The 24,077-nt window shown below is 49.0% G+C and overlaps 12 protein-coding genes across 12 annotated transcripts; 5 read left to right on the plus strand and 7 right to left on the minus strand.

Moving 5' to 3' along the window:
* Window positions 1-1,682: 1,682 nt before the first annotated feature.
* BX661DRAFT_222450 (uncharacterized protein) lies at window positions 1,683-3,407 on the minus strand. The gene has a single exon (XM_051538855.1). It carries the CDS (start codon window positions 3,242-3,244, stop codon window positions 1,817-1,819), a length of 1,428 nt encoding a protein of 475 aa, XP_051393986.1. The 5' UTR covers window positions 3,245-3,407; the 3' UTR covers window positions 1,683-1,816.
* A 757-nt stretch (window positions 3,408-4,164) lies between these two features.
* On the plus strand, window positions 4,165-5,315 carry BX661DRAFT_203262 (uncharacterized protein; the record flags this gene model as incomplete). The annotated part of the gene is made up of 4 exons (XM_051538524.1): window positions 4,165-4,176; window positions 4,206-4,215; window positions 4,491-4,763; window positions 4,908-5,315. 4 exons carry the CDS (start codon window positions 4,165-4,167, stop codon window positions 5,144-5,146), a joined length of 534 nt encoding a protein of 177 aa, XP_051393987.1. The 3' UTR covers window positions 5,147-5,315.
* Window positions 5,316-5,593: 278 nt separating this feature from the next.
* Window positions 5,594-6,661, minus strand: BX661DRAFT_177210 (RTA1 like protein-domain-containing protein). The gene has a single exon (XM_051534572.1). The coding sequence runs from the start codon at window positions 6,550-6,552 to the stop codon at window positions 5,659-5,661; it is 894 nt and encodes a 297-aa protein (XP_051393988.1). The 5' UTR covers window positions 6,553-6,661; the 3' UTR covers window positions 5,594-5,658.
* Window positions 6,662-7,777: 1,116 nt separating this feature from the next.
* BX661DRAFT_168753 (uncharacterized protein) lies at window positions 7,778-8,727 on the plus strand (the record flags this gene model as incomplete). The annotated part of the gene is made up of 4 exons (XM_051533460.1): window positions 7,778-7,787; window positions 7,841-8,212; window positions 8,462-8,480; window positions 8,544-8,727. 4 exons carry the CDS (start codon window positions 7,778-7,780, stop codon window positions 8,725-8,727), a joined length of 585 nt encoding a protein of 194 aa, XP_051393989.1.
* Window positions 8,728-8,988: 261 nt separating this feature from the next.
* BX661DRAFT_177211 (ribonuclease T2-like protein) lies at window positions 8,989-9,857 on the plus strand (the record flags this gene model as incomplete). The annotated part of the gene is made up of 1 exon (XM_051534573.1): window positions 8,989-9,857. A coding segment is annotated over exon 1 (690 nt), but the record flags the coding sequence as incomplete, so codon positions are not given.
* Window positions 9,858-9,945: 88 nt separating this feature from the next.
* Window positions 9,946-11,208, minus strand: BX661DRAFT_168755 (PLC-like phosphodiesterase; the record flags this gene model as incomplete). Its single annotated transcript, XM_051533461.1, has 1 exon — window positions 9,946-11,208. One exon carries the CDS (start codon window positions 11,206-11,208, stop codon window positions 9,946-9,948), a length of 1,263 nt encoding a protein of 420 aa, XP_051393991.1.
* Window positions 11,209-12,270: 1,062 nt separating this feature from the next.
* On the plus strand, window positions 12,271-13,746 carry BX661DRAFT_196133 (uncharacterized protein; the record flags this gene model as incomplete). The annotated part of the gene is made up of 2 exons (XM_051538021.1): window positions 12,271-13,563; window positions 13,618-13,746. 2 exons carry the CDS (start codon window positions 12,271-12,273, stop codon window positions 13,744-13,746), a joined length of 1,422 nt encoding a protein of 473 aa, XP_051393992.1.
* A 178-nt stretch (window positions 13,747-13,924) lies between these two features.
* On the minus strand, window positions 13,925-17,734 carry BX661DRAFT_177215 (uncharacterized protein). The gene is given in 10 exon segments (XM_051534574.1): window positions 13,925-14,042; window positions 14,055-14,120; window positions 14,136-14,166; window positions 14,185-14,252; window positions 14,277-14,427; window positions 14,443-14,500; window positions 14,513-14,527; window positions 14,540-14,600; window positions 14,619-16,552; window positions 16,579-17,734. 10 exon segments carry the CDS (start codon window positions 17,602-17,604, stop codon window positions 13,985-13,987), a joined length of 3,468 nt encoding a protein of 1,155 aa, XP_051393993.1. The 5' UTR covers window positions 17,605-17,734; the 3' UTR covers window positions 13,925-13,984.
* A 174-nt stretch (window positions 17,735-17,908) lies between these two features.
* Window positions 17,909-19,508, minus strand: BX661DRAFT_196135 (amino acid/polyamine transporter I; the record flags this gene model as incomplete). The annotated part of the gene is made up of 3 exons (XM_051538022.1): window positions 17,909-17,929; window positions 17,962-18,663; window positions 18,714-19,508. 3 exons carry the CDS (start codon window positions 19,506-19,508, stop codon window positions 17,909-17,911), a joined length of 1,518 nt encoding a protein of 505 aa, XP_051393994.1.
* Window positions 19,509-20,037: 529 nt separating this feature from the next.
* On the plus strand, window positions 20,038-20,980 carry BX661DRAFT_177217 (uncharacterized protein). The gene has a single exon (XM_051534575.1). It carries the CDS (start codon window positions 20,515-20,517, stop codon window positions 20,770-20,772), a length of 258 nt encoding a protein of 85 aa, XP_051393995.1. The 5' UTR covers window positions 20,038-20,514; the 3' UTR covers window positions 20,773-20,980.
* BX661DRAFT_63417 (uncharacterized protein) lies at window positions 20,926-21,713 on the minus strand. The gene is made up of 2 exons (XM_051539344.1): window positions 21,687-21,713; window positions 20,926-21,500 (listed from the first exon to the last, which is right to left on the minus strand). Exon 2 carries the CDS (start codon window positions 21,307-21,309, stop codon window positions 21,133-21,135), a length of 177 nt encoding a protein of 58 aa, XP_051393996.1. The 5' UTR covers window positions 21,310-21,500; window positions 21,687-21,713; the 3' UTR covers window positions 20,926-21,132.
* Window positions 21,714-21,932: 219 nt separating this feature from the next.
* Window positions 21,933-23,346, minus strand: BX661DRAFT_168758 (uncharacterized protein; the record flags this gene model as incomplete). Its single annotated transcript, XM_051533462.1, has 2 exons — window positions 21,933-22,290; window positions 22,835-23,346. The coding sequence occupies 2 exons, from the start codon at window positions 23,344-23,346 to the stop codon at window positions 21,933-21,935; spliced, it is 870 nt and encodes a 289-aa protein (XP_051393997.1).
* Window positions 23,347-24,077: the final 731 nt, after the last annotated feature.

The following is a 24,077-nucleotide window of genomic DNA, read 5'->3' on the forward strand; positions in this document are numbered from 1 at the left end:
TAAAGAGTAGATTATATGAAAAATGTAATATAGTAACATAATAATTAAAGATGAATTATTTATTTATTTAAAAATAACACTGTTATGTAGGAGGGGGTGTGGGAAGCACTACTGTAATAATGTTAAAAGAATAGGTATTAAATTATAAAGAAGTTTATTACTAGTATTTCTAAAGTGCTATTATCGCCGACCTCATCTTATATATGTGTCTCATTGTCTTTGTGACACACACTGGCAGTTGTAACCTCGGTTTGCGAGAATTGGTCCTTATGAGCGTAACCCGGGTCTCTGATATGGCATTAGTGGCGTGTCTGCATTCATGCGCTCAGCGCATCTATTTCAAGACAGGCAGTATGTCTGGATGTCAACAGTGGCGTCTAATTTGATCCTCTGTGATTTGGTCCATATAAGATCCATCAGCAAGCTGGCGGGAATCTATCTCATGATTTTTGCCCTCAGTATCTACCTCCATATCCTCGGGCTGCGTAGCACCACCATATATCAAAAAACATTATTATTACACCAAAAGACCAAGCCTCATCCATATAAGTTGCATTGGCCTCAATTGCTCTAGTTCTTATTACTGTTGAGCAGCCTGATGATATGGAGGTGGATGTTGATGAAGACTCATTTCACGATTCTTAACCTCAAAATTCCAATTAACAGGGAATTGATGGTACCATACAGTATCAAATCAGGGGACACAATAACGATACCCTGATATACCCCTCATTTCCATAATGCATATGCGAAGATCATAGCCCTGACATGCCAAGGCACCAGTCTGTCTACAGAAGAACCAGTTCTCACCAACGGAGTATACAATTGGTAAAGTGCACGATAAAGATAATGAGACACATATATAAGATGAGGCTAGCCCTAGTTCTATTTTTGATTTCATTGATAATAAAAACTTTCATATATCAACCAAACATACTTTTAACACTAGGCGACTAGTGCTTCGCCCAAATCACCACCCTCTTATTATAACATTACTGTCTTTTCAAAATATTTACAAATATGTCAACAAAATAGCGCACACAATTACAAAATGGCTTTACGGTCCATCACCTTAGAAGTATCAAAAATATGTACATAAAAAACTAAGCAACCGGATATATATCTGAGTATCACCAAACCAACATAATGCATTGTTATTTTAAAAGCGGTCATGCCCTGTGAGGGAAAAGGCCAAGCGAGCAGAACGCATGTCAATCAAAAAGTATTATGTTTATTTGTACCTTTTGGCTGGTTAAGTCTCGACGACAAAATTCATTACTCTTGAAATTCAAGCCAAAAATCAACGCCTTTATTTTTGATTAATACTCTACTCCACTCATGCACACCAATCGTTGCTTTACAAAAATATTGGCAAATAATGGACTGTACCTGTTGCATGCCCTGTCTTTGACAAAAAATGGTTTCAAAGAGCGACCACCATTGTGCACCAATTGCCTGCGATTTTATATGCAAAGACAACGCGAGCAATCGACTAAATCAGCTGACGGATATAAAATTTGGATCAATATTTAAGTTCGAAACACTCGTTAAACATTTTGGATTAAAAATGTTGGCCTATTGTCGATGGTGTTGTCATTAAAGTGTTTGGCTTGAATTATAAGATATTCGGCAAAGTTTTAAAAAATGTGCGCGAGAGGCTGAGATTTTTGGAAACATCATTAAAATAATATATTTGCGTTACTAAAGCATTAGAAAATTTAGCAACCTCGTCGGCCGCGCTCGTCAGCTGGCAGTCGGCTTTGCCAACAATATTACATAGGTGATAATCAAGTTTGTAAAACAAAAACACGTAAATTCAAATCAAATAGCGCTCGTTGAAATTGTAATCTTCCAAATGCACGTCGTGCGCTATGCCCTGATGAACCTTGACTGAAACTGCATCCTCAGGAAATGATATCAGCGTGTACGGCTGCAACATTGTCGGTGGCGCCATGTGGCGATCAGAATTTATGGTGGGGACACCAAACTTATCTACGTACTGTGACAGTGGCTTGGGCTTTTGCAAAATCGACCGAGACCGCAGTAGCAGATTATTTGTGTGCGCCCCATCGGTGCCCCGGTAATCTGCGGCTCTTTCCATCACAACTGTCTCGTTAACAAAGTTGGTGTTCTGCAAAGAGTAAGGTACGCCGATGTGCGTAGTACTTTCAGAAGCGGCGGCTGCGGCTTTGCTCCCATAAACGCTGTCATCCATTGCGTAGAACAACTCGTCTTTTTTGTTTCCTTTGGATCCTGACATCAACAGTGTATTGCGCATGCTGTACAGGCCCTTCGTGCCATTATCATTGACGACAGTGGAATCTGAATCGACATCATACTCCTTCTGCAAACCATCCCTGCGCAGCTTGTGAATCCAGTGGTTAAGATAGATATGTCGGTTAAACAAGCAGTTGTACATGGGTACTGACATGATGGCCCACCACAACACATTTGCCGCAAAATGTTCCAGTGACGTGGCCACTATGCGCTGTCGGATGTCTAGCGGATAGAGCGGGCGCAGGTAGTGCATAATAGTAACATACATTAGCACAGCGGAACTAATTACGCACGAAACCATCATCTCGCGGCTTTCATTGAAGGAGCTCTTAATTTTGCGGATCCTCCAGTGCACAACCACCACTATCAACAGGCTGACCCACAGAAGCGCAAACAGTGTTGCTTTGAATCCCGGGTGGAAGGTGCAAATGTCGAGTTCTGCAATATAGTGAGTTGTGATGGCAGGTTTCAGCGCTTGGGCGACAATGCCATAGACGAGCACGCACAAGTAATACACAAAAAATGGCATGTAGAGACCCAAACCATGGTACGGTCGATGTAGATAAAATATGCGGTACAGCCCGTACGCCCTCAACGCGACCAGTGAGAGCATGCCGCACACTCCCAACAACAGCCGCATCCACAACCCAAAGCCCTTGCAATTAGTCATTGGCGAGTTTGCCAGAGTTACATGCCCGTTGGCCTGGAGGTCGCCAACAAACCACAAAAATAATGATATCATGATGAGTGTCATAAGCATTGGGTTTTTTGACTTTAGTGGTGGGTACCGTCTGTTCCACAGCAAATATAAGGTTGCCAGAAGGTTTACAAAGTAAATGGATCCAATCGTGACAACCATTATTGCGTCCGCTTTGCCGCGCGGGTCCACCGACAAATTATCTGCCTCGCCGGCTATCTGGCGCTGCAGCTCGGTCTCTGTCACTGAAAACGATATCTGGTTCCCCATTCATCAAATTTTATGCGTCAAATACAAAAAATAGTTATACAAATAATAAGGCGAAATAGATTAAACCCAAAGAACCACGATAAAGTAAATACTTTTTTTGCGAAAGTGAGTGTAATGAATAATATTTATTTTCCCGAGTGCACCGAATATTATGTGAACAGACAAAAAAATTTGCTCTTAACTTTTTTCCTAGAAGCAACCCAATTTTTCACTCGTTTGTTTTACCATTTGCCAAACCAGTGACCTCATTTTTATTAAACTTATCACTATTTGGAAATAAATCTGCAAATGCGGAGGCTCTCACTATTCCGATTGAGCGCGTATCAATAAAATTGTTATTGTATAAAAATATGAATTCACACTGAGGATTAACAAAAGATATGAAAATAATTAAAAATGACTAAAAGCAGACAGGCACATGTTTTTTTTAGCGAATCAGACTGACTGAGCATGTGCAGCTTTTTTAGCTTTCCAAATTCTACATTGCTGCCAACCGTCGCTGTCGCTGTCGCTGCCGCCGCTGTTGTCGATGTTGTGTGTCCTTTTTATTACAAACTCGACGTTAGTTATTAAACGGATTATGCGCATAAAATAGCGGTATAATACTGTGACATCAATTATTGAGATGTCACGTGACAATCGCGATTGGGAATTTGCGATTGTTTGAAATTGTGATTGTTTACGATCGCGATTTCTATTTTCACGGGCGATAGTTTCGAATAGATAAGCGGAGCTCTTGAAGCTCCCTTATAGTGGATTTTTAATAAAATTAGTTAGTACGAATAAGTTTTATTACAAATACAGTCGTCGTAAGTTAATGGCCTACATGCTTATTGTGTGCTGCATTCTGGCTTTTAATACCTTTTGCCAAATTCCTGCGAATGAAAGAAAAGCTATTTGACTTTTGTATTTGTCAAATAATGACCGGCGAGGTATGCATCACTTTATGTTTTTATTGTAGCAAGTGGTTGGTATAACACTTAATATCCAGTTTATACTTGCACGATGGTTACACAACATTATTCATGGGCATGTGTGAGTTGCGCTTTAAACTGCAAATTTTCCCAGCTACATATTTTTTGTTTAAAAAGGCGACATATCACTTCTGCGTGCGCTCAAGCATGCTATTTTTTACTTATATTTGGTTTGGCGCAAATTTTATAAAAAAAAGTGTTTTATTAAACAAAAACAACTTTACATACTTTTTTAACTATATTATGAAACCAACACTTCTTGCCTTTGTCAGCCTACTTGCAAGTCTTGCCTCTGCCCACGTTTGTCATCAGTCCTTGTCCTCGTTATTCGCCCGTGAGCGAGAACTGTCCCGCCCTGCCAGTCGGCCAGTCTCTGGACACCAGTGATAGTGGAATCAACAGGCCACTATACTCGGCGACCCTAGGCGGAACTGCCTTGCCGCTGTGTTGGTACACAACTCCTCTTGCGACGCACTCTGTTATGTGGACTGCCAGCAAGTCTGTTACCATTAAGTTCAATTCAAACCCTGCTATCCACAGCGGCGGTAACTGCGAGTTCTCGATTTCTTATGATAACGGAAAGACGTTTGCTGTGATTCACCAAGAGCTGCGCTGCTGCTTCTTGAACTCAAAGCCCGCAGGCCTGACCAATACCGCCTAGGCTCTCAGCTACACGTTCAACCTGCCAGCCAATTTGCCATCATCCGACAAGGCTATGTTTGTGTGGACGTGGGACAACGCGTTGGGCAACCGTGAGTTCTACATTAACTGCACTGATGTTGCTGTCAAGGGCGGATTGTCGTCTTCGTATACGGGCAAGCAGATAACAGTCGCCAATTACCCGGGCTACCCAACCATCCCCGAGTTTAGCGGCGACTACGAGACCAGAATGGTGTACTATGACAATGCCAAACATACCACAGTGTAGCCTAGCGGCGGCGGAGGTATTCCGGAAGATCAAAATTCAAATGCTGAAAACAGTGTAGTTGTTGTTTCTTCGTCATCCGAAACTAGCAGCGAGGTAGCTAGCGAGGAGTCGACCAAAGCTCTAAATAAACCAATTTCAACTGAGATCACAGCCGATTCTTCAACTGAGGCTACAACCGAACTAGTTTCAAGTGATGCTGATGTGAAATTGCCACCAGAGGCAGATGGAGCCAGTTCCAATAGCGGTGCTTATACCACTCTGGACCCGCGGACGACGGATCAACACCGTGCACCAACGGTCTCTTGCAGTGCTCCGGGAAGGGATACCGGATCTGTGTGCGCGGCACATGGAATCTGACATACTCTTGCAATGGAAACATCATCTGCTATGGCACCAATGGCAACATATACCGTGGGTGGCCGTAGATTTATTTGGTTATTTTGATTTCCATTATCATCATTGTAGTCTATGTCATTTATTAAAGTTGAAAGGAGTAAAAAAGGCATTCCATGTTAGTAGTCCTTGTCAGTCAGGCGAGTGGACAACGATTGGGCGTTGCCTTCCTCTACCGGAATATAAGACAGCTGCTTTTCCAAACCAGCAGACTTGCGCGGGAAGTTGGGGCCAATGAATAGGACAATGTAGACAACGAAGGCGAAAAAGATGACAAGGGTGTCAAACACGTAGAACGCCCACTCAGTGCTGTAAATCGTGTTGTCTGCAAACTCTGCAATGCGGTAGATGGAGCGCACATATAACAATGTGGTGGTGCTGATAATATTAACCATGATCTTGCGCTTGGCGGCCTGCGGGCTCTTATCGCGGGGACCGGCATGTACAACGTACTCGGGCTTGCGCCAGACATACACGGTGGTCGCCATGTAACACCCAAGGAACAGCAGCTGCACACACAAACCAATGAGGGCAACAGTCTTGGCCTTCGCGCGTGTAGTCACTTTGCCCATCATGGCACCGCCCGCGCCCTGCATAACAACCGAGAACACATCACTGGCAAAGTAAAACCAGTAGACAAACTTTGGCCTGAGCCAGAAATACTTGGGCTTGGCAGTCAACGAATCGCTGATTATTTTACCCGTCACCTTATAATTGAACAGGGCAATTGCATTGATGGGCAACAGGATGATAAGCAGCTGCAGTAGAAACAGCACCAGTGTTGTTTCGTACACGCACGCCGCACGGAACGCATAGCCGACAGCCTCGAATATCGCCGTGCCCGCCAGAACGTACAGCCAGGCCTGCGCCTTCGATCGAATGGTCTGTATTATCAAGATCACTCCAATGGCAAAGTAAAAGCCCGCGGCTACCTGCGGATAGACGTTCGCTGGCATGTACCTAAAGTACCTCAGCCTGAGGTCTACATCAGGAGGACCCTGAACCATGCTCATGTTTTAAATGAAAAATATATTCGCGTGTGTATGTGTATGTGTATGTGTATGAAAATGAAGTGTCAAGTCTAAAAGTACAAGAGATGAAAAATGCAATCAAAAAATGAGGGATGATAGGCACAATTTGATAAAAAAGTGATTTTTAAGTGTTTGAGAATCTGGCAGATTTCTATTTTATTCGTCGAAACAAAAGTCACAAAGACCAGAAAGAAAGAACCAGGAAGTCTTGGCATGGATGATGCAAAAAATCAGTGAGAAAAATATACTTCTTAAGAATTGACCAATGAAAAGGCCCAAACGAAAGAAGAAAAGAAGAATGCGAAAAGAAAAAACAAATGCAACATAAAAAAGGAAACGCTGAATAATAGCCAAAAATTTTAAAAAGAAAAAAAACGAAATTATGATTGACAATTGATATCTGTTATTCGGCACCCTTCTCGGCACCTCCACATATCATTCCGCTTGGTTTACTAGCGACAGCAGCAGCACTGAACCAACGCAAGTGTAAAAATATACACGCTTATTAAACAGCAAAATTGAAGGGGAAAAATGGAATAAATTGTGCAAAGTTTGCCTCCGGTCTCTTCCATAACAAGGCTGTAGCATGTCATCGTTCAGGCAGATATAGATTGGGCTTATTTTTTACAGCTTTGCTCTCGGAGTTAGTTTGGGGATTGAATGCAATTCCTTTTTTGAATTGAATTTGTTTTCGGAAAGCCCAAAGAAGCCACACGCCTACAGATATGTGCGTTATTATTGGCCAACCCAATAACGCCTTCCTTTTTCTTAATTATAGAGAGATGAGATCACATCAGATCTTGAAAAGAAAACAATTGCCATTTTTAGGAAACAATAATTGCTATTTCTTAGATTAATGTTTGCCACAATCACTTTTTCAAGACATCACCTAGTGTTGTTCTGCACAAGCGATAATGCCACATTTTTTTATACCAGTCGTGAGCTCCAGATCATTCAAACTCGCGATTAATCTAAGTTATTAAAGTTACTGTGGTTATTTCATTTATCATCGATTCCAGAGAGCTGGTATTCAATAACTTCGATGCCATATCATCAGAAAATACATCCATGCTTGTTTTAATTGATCAATAAAATTGTCGACAAAAAATAATATAAAATTGCGAATACGTCTTTTTCTGTCTTTCTGTCAAAAATAACTTTTTAATATTACCCTTTCTTTAAATATATCCACAAACTTATTAATATTATGAGCGATTGTAGGTGTTTCTACAAATGGATGTACTAAAATAGTCGCGTGATTTATAAACAGCTAATTGGTGTTCTAATGACATTGGTTTAACCAAAACTGCGTTTTCAAAAATTTTAGCATCCAAACTCTCGACATCTGGCGATAACAGCGCACTCGATATCGAAGCCATAGTGGTTGCCTTTATGCCTGATCTGGTTCCTGTAGTAACAGCGGCAGCTAAAACCAAATCCAAGCCATGTCACTCTGTAAGCAAGGACCAGGTCGAAAGTGAATCATTCATAGTTAAACCGTCGACGCCTTTGCCCACTTCGGACAATATTGTGGACAGCTGTCGACCGACTGACGGAACACTGGTTCTGGCATTCCAATGGCAACGCTTATCGGGGCCATTAAACAAGTTTACGCTCCATGGTCTGTGGATTGACAAATACAGTATGTTTATCCCTGCTGTATCATTCGTTAGCACTACTCAGTTTACTTATCTAAACAGCGCTATCCTGTTTGATGATTCCGCCCTTTACCAGCAAATGTCGCTTTTGTGGCCGTCTAAATTTGGAAACAACTTGGAATTTTGGGCGAGACAATGGATTAAGCATGGAAGCAGCGTAACTCATGCATTTCACGGGTGCTCAGGCCAGCAATGCAGCGGGAGCGAGCATGTTCTTAAGTATTTTAGAACAGCAATATATCTTGCAGAAAGGTATGATATTTACAGGGCACTGGCAAAACATAACATCTTGCCGTCAAACACTAAACTGTATAGTGTGGCAGAGTTTAAAATAGCCTTGATGAAAGAATTTGGCGTGGACGTTTACGTTTGCTCGAAGAAACACGAAATTGACGAGGTTCGGATTTGGTTCCAAGTGAAAAACGGTACTGATTTTCAGTTGAGAAATGCCAGAATGGCAAATAACAAGTTTGGTACATTTTACTACTTCCCCAAGTAGTCAATGCTTCTTTTATTTGATTTTAAACCATTTAATTTCAACATGTGTTAATAACAAAAATAACTTGCTGCTCGTTCTTGAAAAAAGTTTGGGCTTACTGTGAATATTAAAATGAGGGGTCACGGCCAACGACGATGATGAGCACATGTCGATAGCAGTAGCTTATGTCGAACAAGTAGGCCGAGTTCGCTGTGGTGATATTCTGCTTGGCCTCATATTTTTTTATCATATCGATGTTGAATCTCCTTGTCTTGTATATAATTTACATTTAACATTTTTTGTTTCACACATCTATAAGTAATTTTTATTTAGAATATTTCCATATAAACTTAGTATGCTCAACAAGTCTTTTGCAATTACAATACTTGCGCTGGCATTGGCATTGCCGCTGGGCGCATCATTTCCATCAGATTCGCCAGCCCAGCCCGAAACCTGCCCATTGGGCGTGATCTCGTGCTCGACCAGGTCTGTAGGCGTCGACTCTTGTTGCTCACCAACATACGGTCTGCTGGTTCTGACACAGCAATGGCACACGGAGCTGGGACCATCATATGAGTTTACACTGCACGGCCTGTGGCCTGACACTTGTAGCGGCCAGCAGACAGGCAACAGCGGCTGCGACAGCTCGCGTTTGTACACCAATATCACCGAGATTGTAAAACCCGACAATAGCAATAACAACAATCCGTTGTTGCTTCAAAATATGAACACGTACTGGTCGTCGTACACCGGCGACAACAACAAGTTCTGGTCGCACGAGTGGAATAAGCACGGCACATGCATGACCACGCTGAATCCTAGGTGCTACGGGTCATCATACATCAAACACAAAGATGTCAGGGACTATTTTAACACGGCGTTGCGCCTGCGCAACAAATACAATTTGTACGAGGCGCTTTCAGACAAGGGAATTGAGCCATCAGAAGACACAAAGTACACGGCGGCCGAATTCAAGAGTGCTATTAAAGAAGGGCTTGGGATAGAAGTGGCTGTTAAATGCAAGAACGGCGCATTGAGCGAAATATGGGCTTGGTTTAATGTGAGAGACGCGATGGTCTATGTGCCATCTAAAGAGGCATTGGTCTCGGACAGCTGCCCGTCGACATTCATATATCCGCCCAAGGACAACGCTGAATAAAGTCAATCGATGATTGCAGTTTTTATTTATTTACTATTCATATTTCTATATAAAATATTGGATTTTGTTTTCTAGAATGCTCAAGCCGCTTGCGCCAATTGGTTGTCGTACTGAAGCCTCAACGTGCTGGCTTCGACAATGTTTTCAACAAACATGTAGTCGACACCCATATCAAAAAAGTAAAACAGCTCTTCGGCCTTACTTTTGGGACAAAACTCGCTCTTTGACTCCGCATTATCGTCCTGGCATATGTACGCCATGTCCTGGCGCGAGTCGTAGAACGTATACGGGGATAGCTCGATACCGCGGCTATGGGCCTCGCGAACCAGATCCTTGGGTGCAATAAAGCCGCCCATTTGCTCGATATCTTTTTCATCCCACGTAATATTGTAGTGGCGCAAGTACGCTTCGGGGCCAGCGACAAAAATGTCCTTCCAGGTAGACAAAATCTTGGCAAACCCAGCCAGACGATCAAGCCCTGCCGGCGTAAATGCCCAGGGCAGCTGCTCAACCAAGGCCACTACAGGAACATCTGTGTGCTGCGCCAGGTAGCGTGCTGAGTCCATGTCAAAGCTCTGCCACACCGACGGGCCGAGCACGGCGGCGCCCAGGGGACGCAGCTTGGCGGATAGCCGAAGATCAATGTGCTGATCGCGGTTGATCCAGCGAGTGATGTTGGCCCACCCATAGTGCTCCAGGGTCAGAATGGCGCGGTCCTCAAAGTACCTGTCGTATGGGCGGCCGCGATTATACAGCGTGGGCGATTTCAACTCAGGAATAACACCGAATGGACGGCCGAGTTCTATAGTCACATTGCGCACAACCTGAAGATACTCCTCGAATGTCAATATGCCAAAGTAGCCGTTAAAGTGCTGCGGTCTCCATGTGTACTCGGATGCCTGATTGATGCGCAGCATTCGTATCTGTTCCAGCGTCAAATCCGCAACAAACCACTCGTTGTAGACGGTTTTTTCCCGGCCATCCACGTCGTAAACCCACGTTTTGTTGCTCTTCAAGTGTGCCAGCTCGGGGATATGCGCGATATTGGTGGTCCCACCCAGGTACTCATTGTGGTTGACAATGAGGTGGCCATCCTTGGTCAGGCCGAGATCCGGCTCAATGTAGTCTGCCCCCTCAAGTGCCGCCTGCCAGTATGATCCTAGAGAGTGTTCCGGCATGAATGCCTTTTCGCCTCGGTGGCCAATCAGCCGGGTCGTTTTCCCCGACAACGTATTCCATTTCGGTGCAGGCGATGCGGATCCCAGGGGTGTTGAGCTGGTAGAGGCTGTTGTTGCGGCTACAACCAGTGAAGCTGTGCTGGAGATGGGTGACCAGATCCTCATGTAATGGAGTGTAGCAGCTAGCGCAGTGCTTGTTGTTAGAAAAAGAAGAATGAAAAGAGCAATGTTGCGACGAGGTGCCATTAAAAGAAGAAAGGAAGAAAAGGAAATTATAATATTTGGGTGGAACAGTTGCTTGAGGAAGGGGGAAATGATGGGTGAATGCGTGGTTGACGGAGGCGTGGCTGCTGCTTTTATTAACAATCTTACATGCACTCTTAATCTGGCTGTTCAACACAATAGAGGGGTTTGAATATGGGGTGCCGATGATGTGAGACAAAGACAATATTAATTATTTTAATTGCAGACTAATGTCAACCACCAGACTCCTGCACGTGTGGCGATGCGCGGCGCTTCTACAGGGAGGGTTATATCTTTTGAACATAGCTGAGTGACGTTGCCTTTGGTTTTTTTGCAGTGTGTAGCCAAAAGAAATTTGTGGCTAGCCTGCTAACCAATCAGCCAGCCAATCGATTGATTGGTTGATTGGTTGATTGGTTGATTGGTTGGTTGATTGATTAAACGGCTTTTGCCATGCCGATAGAAAAGCAGAGCAGCAATAGAAACAGAGTCTGCCAAAGTGTTCCATATGTTGCTGCTCACATTCTTACTTGGCCCGATCAATGCCATTTACCACCCTTTTTATTTCCGACCCTCTCCCCCCTTTCCCCTCTCCGCAAAAAAAAAAGATCGTTGCATTTAATTTCCCTCTATTTGATATGACACTTGCGAAAAATAAAAATAGCGGAAATGAAAAAGGCCCCAGTCGCTCTTCTTTATAAACCCCCGCACTTTTCTTTGTGCATGGAATGATGCATTGATGCATGTCATCAGGCACAACATTTTTGAACACTGACACTGGCCTGCCTGCCTGCCTGCCCGACCACTCGCTCACTCGCTCGCTTGCTCACTCGTGAGAGACAAATGATGTCTGCGTGAGAGAAATAAAAAAATACAATTATAATTTTTTGTATCACTCTTTCATCTTTTGTCTTTTTTCAAACGAAACGTCAGCGTTCTGTCACAAAACTATCTATTCCATTATTATTATTATTCCATTAAAATATGAATTCAAATGGCAGTGCCGGTCGCGCGGCAAAGCGGGTTTTCAGCGTGCTAGTGTGCACATCAAGCATGCTCAGGTGCGCAACTGCCGGATGGCTGACGGTATCCATAGCGCTAAGCTCATATGCACAGCTCTGGCGTACCTACTCCGAATCGGCCGATTACATCGACAACGGAGCACCGGGGGGCGACCGAAACAAGCAACCACCAAGCACACTAGCCAGTGAGTGGCTAGTACTCCTGGTCTCAATCATATCCTACAGCGGGCTGGCACTTCAGCTAGCCCTGATCCCCATCTACGCCCTGCGGTTAATGCTTGCCTCTGTGCTCGTGGCTCCGAGAGCCATCAGAGAGCCAAGCGACCTTCTGCGGTCGATCATCGAGTACAGCTGGGCTGTGCCCGTATGTCTGCTGGCGGCAGTATCGAACTTTGTTGGCATTGTGGATATCACTGCGGCGCCGCTGCTCGCAGACATCCTGGTGGGCATCTGGCGGCTCTGCGCGATCTTCGGCGCCGTGCTCACACTCACTGCGCTGCCAGCCTTCATGGCAACAGCCGCGCGGTACCGGCGGCTCCCCTCCGATGGGCGACCGAAGCTGCTTCCCTGGTACCTGCTTTTTTTGCCCGGCACTGTTGCCGGCGCAGCGGCCAGCGAATTGACGCTTGTTTTGCCGCCATCCCGTGCTTCGGGGGTGTTGGCTGCTGGGTATGCGCTGTGGGGCGCCAGCGTTGTGCCCGCCCTGGTGTTCTCTATTCTGTATATTCGACAGCTAATGGCTGCTAGCATTTTGTCGCGCGCTGTCGTAAGGCCCGGCGGATCCTTGCTTGTTATGCCGCTGGCGCCTGTTAGCCAGCTGGCACTGGGGATCATGACGCTGGGCATCCAGAGCCAGCGCGTCTGGGCGGACACCGTTGGGCCGGCTACCGCCCCACTGCTACTGGGCGAGCTGGCCATGGCTGCCGGAGCCATCCTTGGCCTGATCTTATGGGGAGCGTCAACAGCCTGGTTTATCAACTCGCATATTCTCCTCTTCACCCTACAGAGCAGCAGCAGCTCCAGCAGCAGCAACCGCCGCCGCCGTGGACTTGGAATTTGCATTGTTGGGAAAGTCGCCTTCAGAACATTGACTGATTCATGCCAACCAGTGTATCCGCTGGCGTCGTTTGCTCTGGCTACAGCGGTGGTCGCGCGCATCTGGAGCTCAGTGGTTATGCTGGCGCTGACCCGTGTTTTGATCGCGTACTTGTCGATTGTCTTGGCGACAGTTGGTGCTCGCAAAACTGGCCAGATTGTACGTTGCATCTGGTTATTTATTCGACAGGGCAGAGCGAGGCTGCCAGGCGAGAATGAGAATGAGAGTGAGCAGCTTGTAGCTGGGACCGCTGATCCTGCTGTTGCCGATGCTTCTGATCCTGATCTTGCTCCTGCTAATGTTCAATCGCCGTCGTCGCCAGTATTGTACGGAACCATTTAAGGCCTGCAGTGTGGTATGCTCACGACAACAAATAACAAAAAAATGTTTTTGGGCACAATTGGCTATTACTATTAGAATTATTATTTGGCATGTAACTTTTATATATTTTATTTCATTTCATATTTGCACATACATACTATACACAAGCTATTAAACCTCAATAACTATCAACATACAAGGATATAAATAAATAGTTTTTTCTTCTTGAATATATAAAATAACCGATAATTTATCATTTTTACTTGACGTCCAGCTTGACCTTCATGTTCATTGCCATGAGCTCGGTGGCTAGGTACCTGAAGACAAACGGCAGGGCGACCATAGTGATGCCGTCGGCGTTCTGGCACAAGCGACAGATCAAGTCCAGAGGGCCTCTGCCGCGAGCCAACGCCATTCCACTGCCACCGCTGCCGCCATTAGCTGTAGCCATAATCGCACTCGCCTCAGCAGCACTCAATCCAGAGAACATCGCACCACGAGTACGCGCCTCTGTGCTTCCCGGGCGGCTCAGATCAACAACGTGCGATGACGCAGGAATGGCAATGGGCGCCAAGATAGAGCCACAGCATTTGCACACATATGCCAGCGAGTAGTCCGAGCAGTTCATCAGACGGTCCTGCAGGAAATACGCTGTTCCGTGCGCAATAAGAGCATCGCGCTCCATCTCGCCCAGGCGAATACCTCCACCACGCTTACGACCCTTAATGGGCTGCTGCGTCATGCTGTTGATCGGACCCGTTGTGCGCACCTGGTACTTGTCGCTGACCATATGGCGCAGGCGCTGGTAGTAGACGACACCAATGTAAATGTCGGCGCGCATCTCCTGGCCGGTGACACCCGAGTACATGGGCTCGCTGCCATGGAAGTTATACCCGGCCTGGCGCAGCTGCTCGCCAAAGTAGTCCGCCGCCGTGTTGTTCTCATCAAACTGGAACGGCGTCGCGTCCTGGCACAGGCCGTGCAGGGACCCGGCCTTGGCGGCAATGGACTCGACAAACATACCAATGGTCATTCGGGACGGGAACGCGTGTGGGTTGATGATGATGTCCGGCTGCATCCCTGACTCGGTAAACGGCATGTCGATGGCCGGGAACTTCTGCGAGCACACACCCTTCTGCCCGTGGCGCGACGAGAACTTGTCGCCAATGATCGGCGACCGAGGAATGCGGAAGGTGAGCGCAACGACCTGCAGCTCCTCCTCGGAGCTGGACGCCAGCAGCCGCACGGTCTCGACGTACCCGCTCTCGCCCTTATACTTATGCACCTTGGTGCGCCCGCGCACGTCATCGATGACCGCGTACAGCGCGTCGCCGGCGTTGACTGTGACGCCGGGGAACGGCAGGCCATCGAGGTCAATGCGTGTGGTCAGGGTTTCGTCCGAGGCGCAGTCGGTGCCCAGCCCAAAGTGCATGGTGACCGGGTCGCCGCTCTTGCGGAACTTGCCCAGATCAATGTACTCGGTCTTATAGATAGACCCGTAGCCGAAGCCGCGCTCGTGCGCGCTTTTGTTCAGGATCATCGCGTCCTCCATGTCATAACCCGTGTACGAGATAACGGCGACCACAGCGTTGGTGCCATTCGGGTACCCGTCGACACCGTAGTCTTCGTAGATGCTCGGGCGGCAGATCGGCGTCTGGCCGGTCTGCAGGCGGTACAGCTTGTTGTCCGTGCGGTACGGGAGCGACTGCATCGGCGTACCCATTGTCTGCTTGCCCATCTGGCACTGGTACATGTTACGTGGCGACTGGTTAAAGTCGCAGAACGGCGTAAAGTTGGCGACAGCCGACAGAATGTTGGTCGGCACCACCTCCTGATGCGTGCTGACGCCAGGGCGCACGTCCTCGTCCATGCAGGCAATCTCCATGTACACCTGCTCGAAGCTGCCAACATGGTCGACCTGCTGCGTTGCCAGGTGCGTGACAGGGCGCACGAAGCGCGCCGGAGTTGTGAACAGGTACAGGCCAGGCATCTGGCCGCCCTGCGACCGCGCCACAAAGCCAATCTCCATGTTGAACGGGATGTCCAGCTGTAGCAGCTGCGCATCGCGCCGGCGGCTCTCGCGGGCGCGCTGGGCCTGCAGCTTCATGACGCGCAGCGTCTCGGCGACCTTGGCGGCAACAGCCTCGCTGCAGTATCCAAAGATGCGGCCGTCCAGCTGCACAGTCAGCAGGGCGGCGTCGCACAGCGCCGGCGCCGGCAGGCCGGGCTCGACGCCCAGGCGCATCAGCGCCTTCTCGACGTCGGCGGTGTCCTCGACGACGGTCGTCAGCAGGCACTTGTGGGCCAAGTGGTTGAGCAGGCCGCAAGGCGACCCGTCGGGCGTGTGCACCGGGCACAGGAAGCCCCAGCCCTCGGGCAGCAGCTTGCGCACGCCAGTGGTCTTCAGCTCGGCGAAGAAGGCACCGCGATGAATGCAGCGGAAGTGCGACAGGTAGCGGAGGTAGTTGAGCTTCTCGGCAATGATGGTGTAGCCAGACATCTGCTGCATGTCCAGGCCTGATTTGGTGACTAGGTTGCCGGTGGCCAAGAAGTAGCCGGCCTTGACGCCGATGTCGGACGTGATCTTGGCGAAGGTGCGCGCCACGTAGCGGTTGTTGAACAGGTCGATCTTGGCGTTGCGCGCGTCCTTGGACATCTCGCCGCGCACGGCCAGCAGGTAGTCGTCGATCTTCTCCTTGATGATGGCCAGGTACAGGTGGCCCGGCATGTAGACCTCCTGCAGCTGCTGCGTGTCAGGGTTGTCCTCCTGGCACTCGCCGCTAACAACAGCGTACAGCTTGCGCACCATGTGGGCCAGCATGTTGAACTTGTCGCGGCATCGTCGCAGTGCACCATGACCAGGCGCTCGAGCAGCTTGCGACCAATGTCAGCGTTGCACATGTCGTCGGGCGCGTACATGACGACGCGGAACTTGTCGCCCAGGTAGGCCAACGCCTGCTCGCGCGTGTAAACGGCATAGTCTTTGCTGGCACGCAGCAGCAGCTCAACGCGATCACGCACAAAGATATTCTCGGCGTCGCCGCCAACAATGGACGAAAAGATCTCCTTATCGGACGCGCCGACCAGCGCGCGCATCAGCAGCGACACCGGCACCATGTACTCCTGCTTGCGGATCGAGAAGCGCAAAAGCAGATTACCGGTGGTCAAGTAGTGCATTGTTAGCGTCTGCGAGGTCTGGTCGCGGCGAACGCAGCGGATCTGCGTCGCAAACGGCGTGAAGCCTGGGCCGCGGTTGGCGTACGACGGGCGCTGGATGGCAATGACATGGTTGCGGCGCGTGGCAATCAAAAGGCGGATGACCTTTTCGTTTCCGTTGACGATGAAGTAGCCGCCCATCTCCTCGGCCTCCTCATGCTGGCGGATCAGCTCGGCCGGACCCAGGCCCTGCAGGTTGCAGCGGTTCGAACGCACCATGATTGGCAGCTGGCCAAAATTGCGCTCCTCTGACACCAACGGATTGTCGTTGACCTGGTAATGTAGCACGGCGGACAGCCGGCCGCGGTACGTGATGCTGCGCTGGCGGCACTCGGACGGGTAGATCAAACGGTTCGACGCCTTGGTCTCACGCGCCGACAGCGTCGGGTGGTCCAACCGAACAGTGTCAATCCAGAAGGTGATCTTGTTTCCCAGCGGCTGCTCGTGGTCACCCTTGCCGTCGAACACCGTGTGTTTGTCCAGCAGCGACATGGCTACGTCCACCAGCGCAGGCGTGTGCGGCCCAGCGCGCTCCCAGATCGAGTTGAACGACTCGATGTGCGGTGCCGTCAGGTTCTGCATTGCCGGGTACTCGTGCTCGTGGCCGGGGTTGATGGCCTTTTCCTGCCGCTCGAGGGTCCTGAATCCCGAAGTCGAAGGCATTTCCAAAAAGTAGTTGTAGTCAAGGCTGGTGGAAAAACAAATGGAAATGCACCCGAATAGTGTATAAAAAGTAAGAATAAAAAGTATAAGAATGAATGTAAGCAACCAGTGAGACGAAACAAAAAAAAAAATGAAAGTGAAAATAGGCTTGTGTGTGATTAGAGCACTACAAAAATTTTTCGTATTTTTTTTACTTAGCATACAGTGCAAAAAAAAACCGAAAAGCTTGGGCTTGGTTGGGTTGAGAAAGAGATCACTTTTTTTATTTGCTTGATCTGATCCGCCGATCGCCAGATCTCTTGATCTAGCCGCCCTGCTTAATGTACTGCGCACGCTCGAGACCACGGCACAAATGACCTGGACGTACCATAGGCCGCACGCCAGCACAATAAAGGCAGCCGACGCCAGCGGCGCCGCCCAGTACGGCAGCGTGGCAGCGGGCTCAGCTTCGGTCTCGCTAGCGGGCGGCGGGCTGACGAACGGGGCCACGCACATGAAGGCGGCGGCGGCCAGCGACACGGCCACGGCCAGCATCCACACACGGAACGGTCGCGGCAGCTTGCGGCGCGTCCACCGCAAGCGCAGCAGCCCCAGAACAGCCAGCCCGCTAAACACCCACGTCGAATACCCGCCGACGTCGATCAGCAGCGCGTATGCCTGGCCGGGCGGCGGCGCCACGATGTACACGCACGTGAGCACGGTCGACGCGCCCAGCGCCCACACCGGTGTCTGGAACCGCATGCTGACCGCGCCCCATAAGTGGCCCATCGGCACATACCCCTCGCGTGCCGCCGCAAAAACCAGCCGCGACGCAGCAAACGTACCACACATGACGTTGCCCAGCGTCGCCAGCGCAATCAGCACCGGCACCACGCGCTGGCCCCACAGCGGGCCCAGCGTACGTGTAAAGAACACGCCCGCAACCGTCGTGCCTGCCGACCGCACGGCATCGGCGTCAAGCACTGCAAAGTATGCGACGTTGGACAAAATGTACAGCAGCGCCGTCAGCGCCAGCCCGCCCAGCGCCGCGCGTGGCAGCGTCCGCGCCGGATCGCGCAGCTCGTCCACCGCGTAGTTCAGCGCAGTGTACCCGGAGTATGCAAAAAAACCTTGAACAGCGCGCCCGCGTACGCGTTCGCGTTGCGCGCACTGCCAGCGAACAAGTCCGACGGCGTCGCTGCCGCCGCTGCGCCCGCGTTGGGCGCGCTGAGCGCGCTGAGGGCGCCGACGGCAACGACCAGCACCAGCAGCAGCGCCTTGACGACCGTCAACACCGTCTGCACCCGGATCGCCGCGCGCGCACACACCGCATGGATGACACCACACAGCACCGTCACCAGGACGCCGATCAGCCGCTCCGCCCACGCCGCATGCCCCTGCGCTTGCCCGGTCGCCGCATACAGCAGATACGACCCGGCCACCACGCCATCCGCTGCCAGCCCGCTGGGGCTGGCGACGAAAATCGCGCACGCGCAGAACACAAACGCCAAAAGCGCGCGTGGCCGCGGGAACGCCGCGTCGAGGTACGCCTTTTCCCCGCCGCTCTGCGGCAGCATTGTGCCGAGCTCCATGTACGCTGCGCAGCCGCAGAGGCTGACCAGCGCACCAACCACCCAGACCACGAGGCTCATGCCGACCGACCCGACGGACTCGAGAATTAGCGCTGGCGTCGAGAATATCCCCGATCCGATGATCGACCCCATGACGATTGCCATGCCGCTCCAGAGGCCCAGCCGCCGCTCCAGCGCCATGTGTGTTGGGTCGTCCTCGGTGTTTATGTCGAAGGAATCCAAAGATGACGAGCGCAGTGACGCATCGGTGTCATCGGTGGAGTGTGTTCTGTCGCCCGGCGAGAGCCTTGGCCGCTGGACCCGCAGCGGAATGTCCGTCGTCGATGCAGACATGGACTGTGTGTGGTGAATAAATGTACAGAGGCAGAGTGTTATATGCTGGGTTTATTTTGGAAGAGCTTGGTTGTTGGCTATTGCCCCTTATTTTACTAGTAGGAATTTAAAATATAATATAATGCAATTGAAATGTTAAAGGAAACTAGAAAGAAGAGAAATTCTTGTTTCTTTGTTGATGCATACACGAAGCACCAACAAACCAGACAATCACAATACAAAATAATAACAATTCAATTGATCATCACAAAAGAGTTTGCAGACATGGACAAGTTCAATAACCACAAAGTTGTATATTTATTGCCAGTTATTGGAAGCATATTAAAAAGGGTGTTGCCAAAGCATCAGCGGTTCAAAATTTTAAAAGCTAAATATTGCTACTAAAATAAAAGGGCGACATAACCAATTGGCTACAAATCAACGGCCAACCCAATGCCGAGTTTTTGATTCTATTGTTTTTAAAAAGGAATAACACGTACACACACTTTCTTCTCTTTTTTCTTCTCTTCTCTTTATTCAACGCCCTTTCCCTGCACATTCTTAATTCCATATTTGATCACCCAAACAATTGTTTGCTTTAATATGTCCTCATTCTCAGTCTTTCAAACTCTGCTCTGGCATGCAATTGAAACAGCCATCGGCCATTATTTAAGAATGGATTGCGACTGCGTACAATACAAACATATCCCTTGCGGCTGCTTTTATTCATAGCAGTCACTGCTGGAGTAAAATGTGTATTGCAAAGTCGTGCAAAGCTGTTCACATATTGTTTTATTTAGCCGATTATAGACGCACATATTATCCCAGCTGGCCCAAGGCCCTCGACCAGCCGGCTTTTCAGGATTGCCATATTGTAAAGTCAGCCAAAATCCAGTCTTCCAGTCGGGTGCTGCTAATGGACGACACTGCACTTGCCGTGTTGTTAAACTCAGCCTTATCATATTTGTTCTTAGCTTATTAAACCCTTTATATATTCATATTGACAACCCAAAACAAAAGCTAAACTATGCCCGCAAAGATCTTGCTACCAATATGCATAATATTGGCTTTTTTCTTCTTCCCTCCCCCCTCGCAGAATCAGGAGCGTGGTTCTGATTGTCAAGCAGGTCGACATATCGTGGGTCAATGTTGTCTATGGACAGACCAACCAGCACGTCAGCGGGCTTCTGAGAAAAGCGACTTCAGCACTCTACCACGGGTTAGAGCACGTGTTGTTTTTGGAGACCGGCAGCAACAATACTCCCACTGCTTTCAAACTGGCTAATTTTTCAGCGTTGCCTCACTTTATGTACAAGGCCACCAGAGGAGAGGGGAGGGTATATCTGGGCCATTGAGTCCATTCGACAGAAAACGGTCTGCATTTATCCGAAGGGGAATTCCCTCGATTATTCATTTTTTTTCTTTTTCTTCGAGCCTTCATATTCTTTCGACTAGTCCAACAAATAAAAATAAAGCCTTTAACGACGAATTAAAGAAAACAAATATTTCGTATTCAAAAAAAAAACCAAAAGACCAGATAACCAAAAAGACTCGAATATCAACTACATTTCTCCCTCTCCTTCCCACCTTCGGATCTCCAGTATTCTAGTCTTAAGCAGACTTGTCAGCCTTCTCCTTAAATGCGCTAACATTCCTCTTCAAACCTGGGTAATACCTCCGTTATAATCAATATACCTGCTGAGCTGCACCAGCTGGGCGACCTCGTTTGTCGCATGGCAGGCGAACAGCAAGTAGTTCGTGGGCTGACCATCCAGGAGAACCGCATGAACAGCAGGCTGTAGAAGGTCAGAGCCGTAGTCATTTTGCCCGAAATCTTTTCGGGTGACGAGTTAAAGTCCGCAATTGCACTCAAGGGAATGCCCCAGTTGGCACGGGGCCCCAGAAATGCGTCGACATGAGGTACGAGCGGAACTCCTTGGAGCCAATCTTTTGTGCGAAATTCGACGCCCAGATGCCATTTTTATAATAGTTATAGTTGTAGTTATAGCTATACTAAAGGAAAAAAGAAAGGGTGTGGGTCAAATAAAAAGGGAGAGGAGAGGCGTGAAGGTGGGGTGCAAAAAAAACAAGACGATGAGTGGTATTGTTTTTTGCTCTTTCGAATTCGCAAATTGAGTGAATTTGGACTGCCGTGTGTTTCGCAGCCTATTTTGTCATTTTCGGAATGTTCGGGCAAACCTTTTTGGCGGAGCATGGGACCAGAAGTCAATGAATAAGAAAAAAAGAGAGGGAATGATCACGATCAACGGATCAATGTGGATACTATATATAAATATAAATCGGTTAATTAGACAAACGTAACAGGTACATCATCACCCCCGCTCACTGATTACTCAAACAGCTGAGAGGGGGACAGAGAGAGGAATAAAAAAAGAAGAAATGGTGATACCGCACGGTTATTAAATAATAATAGGGGAAAGGTATTCAATAGTGGCCCAAAGGGAGCGAGGCACTGCTGCTACTATGGCTGCTGCTACCGGCACCCGCAGAGTTAGCAGCCGACGACAGCGTCATCAGCGAAAAGGCAGCTTCTGACAGCCCGTTCATCTCGTAGTCGTCGATGCAGCGCGGCGACGCAGACGATCCGGTCGTCAGCGGCGGCAGCACCAACGTCGAAGAGCGGCTCAGCACAGGATGGTCCGTGTCGTCGTCCTCCCAGGGACGCAGATGCCGCTGCTGCATTGGCTGCACTGACTGCATGGGCGGCATATAAAAGTAATGGTGATCAGGGGGACTGCTATTCCGCACCTGCGTTGTAAAGAAATTGTCGGATAAGGGGCGCCTGCCACCAATGCATTGCTCGTTGTTAATGTTTCTGCTGCTGCTGCTAGAGGCAGGTTTTCCTCAGACAATAAAGCGTTGGAGGAGAACATGGGGGTGGCCATGTGAGACGGAGGATTGCCGTCCAAAAGATGCTGCTGCTGCCAATGCGCATTGGCCACGGGCGTGGGATTGCTGGTGCCGCCGCTGCCGCTGCCTGCTGCTGCGCTGATGCTGCTGATGTGGTGAGAAGATGCAGAAAGCGGCAGCAGCAGACACTCCTCAGGAACAATGCTGCTCAGGGCGGCAAAGTGAGCGAGGCAGCACTTGCTGCTGCTGCCGGTCGCAGATGACCAACTCTTTTGGCGGGCGGCATACGCCATGCTGGCTGCTGCTCCACCGCAGGCGAGCCATGGCGCGACAGCACACGCTGCTGCTGCTGCTCCTTCTCAAGCCCACACCTGGCCCTGGCCGGCGCAGCCGACGCCTCCAGCGCCTGGTGCTCCACAGTGCTTTTCCAAAACCCATACGCAGCACGAGCCTGATGCGCCGGCACCCCAGCATACCCAGCAAATCCGCCCAGCGACACAGCGCCCAAAATGCCATCCACGCGCCCATCGCACTTCATTCTCTTCTCGCCTGCAACCATAAGCCCCTCGGGCGACGACGGTCTCTTCCGCACCTCCTTCTCCTTCCGCCGCTGTTGTCTGCGATCAAACTCCTCCCCAATCCATTTCTCCTTAGCCTCCGAGGCCTGGGCGCCGTATAGCTGGTTGGCGCGTTTGGTGACGCGACACCGGAGATCGTTGTCCTTGTTGCGCTCTTCGTTGACTTGGCGCCAGCGTTTTTTGCGCTCGCGGTTTTCCAGCCGCATCTTCTCCAAGACTTGGTGCTTTGTGGTTGCGGCTGCGGCTGCGGTTGTGGCTGCGGTGAGGTCGTCGTCGTGGCAGATGGACTGCTGCTGGTCTTTGGGTCGTGAGGGGTGCTGTTGGTTGCGTAGTTGGCTTTTGGTTTGGTGCTGGATTTGTGTGCGGTGGCTGAGCACCTGTTTGGAAAACGTACGCGCTGAAGACAGCATTTTCTTAATTGCCTGTGGAAAAATTGTGTTCAAGGCTTGTGAGAATAAAAAATGATGATGATAATAATAATAGGGAAAAAATAAAATGTTATTAAATAAAATACGCGAGTCAAAAAACAAGAGCAAAAAAAAAAAAAATTGTCCGCTTTGTCTTCATAAGCACGCTAGCGTTTCTCCCCCATTTTTCTATATTTACTGCTCTCACATCTTGTTGTTCAATCCAATCAGCATCAGCAATCAGCAACCAAAAGCGTATCACGTTGGTAGAATTGCAATAATCTTACGATATTTTTCCATCTTTTTAAAAGGTCATTTTAAAGAGAGAGATAGGGCCACTCTAGAATAATTAAAGAATAGTATAAAATGACTGCTTTTTAGCTCTTTGTGGTGCTTTTCATGAATAATCAGGCAATTATTTTACTTGGCTGTGTGGTTGCGTGTGTGGAGGAGGAGGGGTAGTGACTGTTAATTTTTTATTTTTAAAAAGGGTGTCGTGCGACAAAGTTGTGACTCAGTGAGCAATTTTGGGAAGAGCTGCTCCATTTGCCCCCCACCCCCTCTCTCTCAAGCTTACGCTAATAAAATTTAGGTGTTTTTTAAAGCCTCCTCCTGTGCACAGGTGCATTTTGGTCAGCACTCCCTCACCCAGTGGAGCTCTTAAAAGCTAGAACCCCCTGAGGAGATACTCCACTCCATATTCCGTGCTCCGCGCGATAATCCCGCTGGCTGGG

This window comes from Kickxella alabastrina, assembly GCF_025024165.1.
Source record: "Kickxella alabastrina strain RSA 675 chromosome Unknown BX661scaffold_3, whole genome shotgun sequence".
Classification (NCBI taxonomy): domain Eukaryota; kingdom Fungi; phylum Kickxellomycota; class Kickxellomycetes; order Kickxellales; family Kickxellaceae; genus Kickxella; species Kickxella alabastrina.

Bases quoted from the DNA above. Each gene is read 5' to 3' on its own strand.
- BX661DRAFT_177210 (XM_051534572.1), bottom strand. From the start codon at position 6,552: ATGAGCATGGTTCAGGGTCCTCCTGATGTAGACCTCAGGCTGAGGTAC.
- BX661DRAFT_222450 (XM_051538855.1), bottom strand. From the start codon at position 3,244: ATGGGGAACCAGATATCGTTTTCAGTGACAGAGACCGAGCTGCAGCGC.
- BX661DRAFT_63417 (XM_051539344.1), bottom strand. From the start codon at position 21,309: ATGACTACGGCTCTGACCTTCTACAGCCTGCTGTTCATGCGGTTCTCC.
- BX661DRAFT_177217 (XM_051534575.1), top strand. From the start codon at position 20,515: ATGCCCGCAAAGATCTTGCTACCAATATGCATAATATTGGCTTTTTTC.
- BX661DRAFT_177215 (XM_051534574.1), bottom strand. From the start codon at position 17,604: ATGCCTTCGACTTCGGGATTCAGGACCCTCGAGCGGCAGGAAAAGGCC. The intron at 16,553-16,578 runs GTGCACTGCGAC...TGCCGCGACAAG, and splicing joins TGCTCGAGCGCCTGGTCATG to TTCAACATGCTGGCCCACAT. The intron at 14,253-14,276 runs GTCATCGCACGT...TGTTGATCTGAG, and splicing joins GCGCCCATTGCCATTCCTGC to CCGCCCGGGAAGCACAGAGG.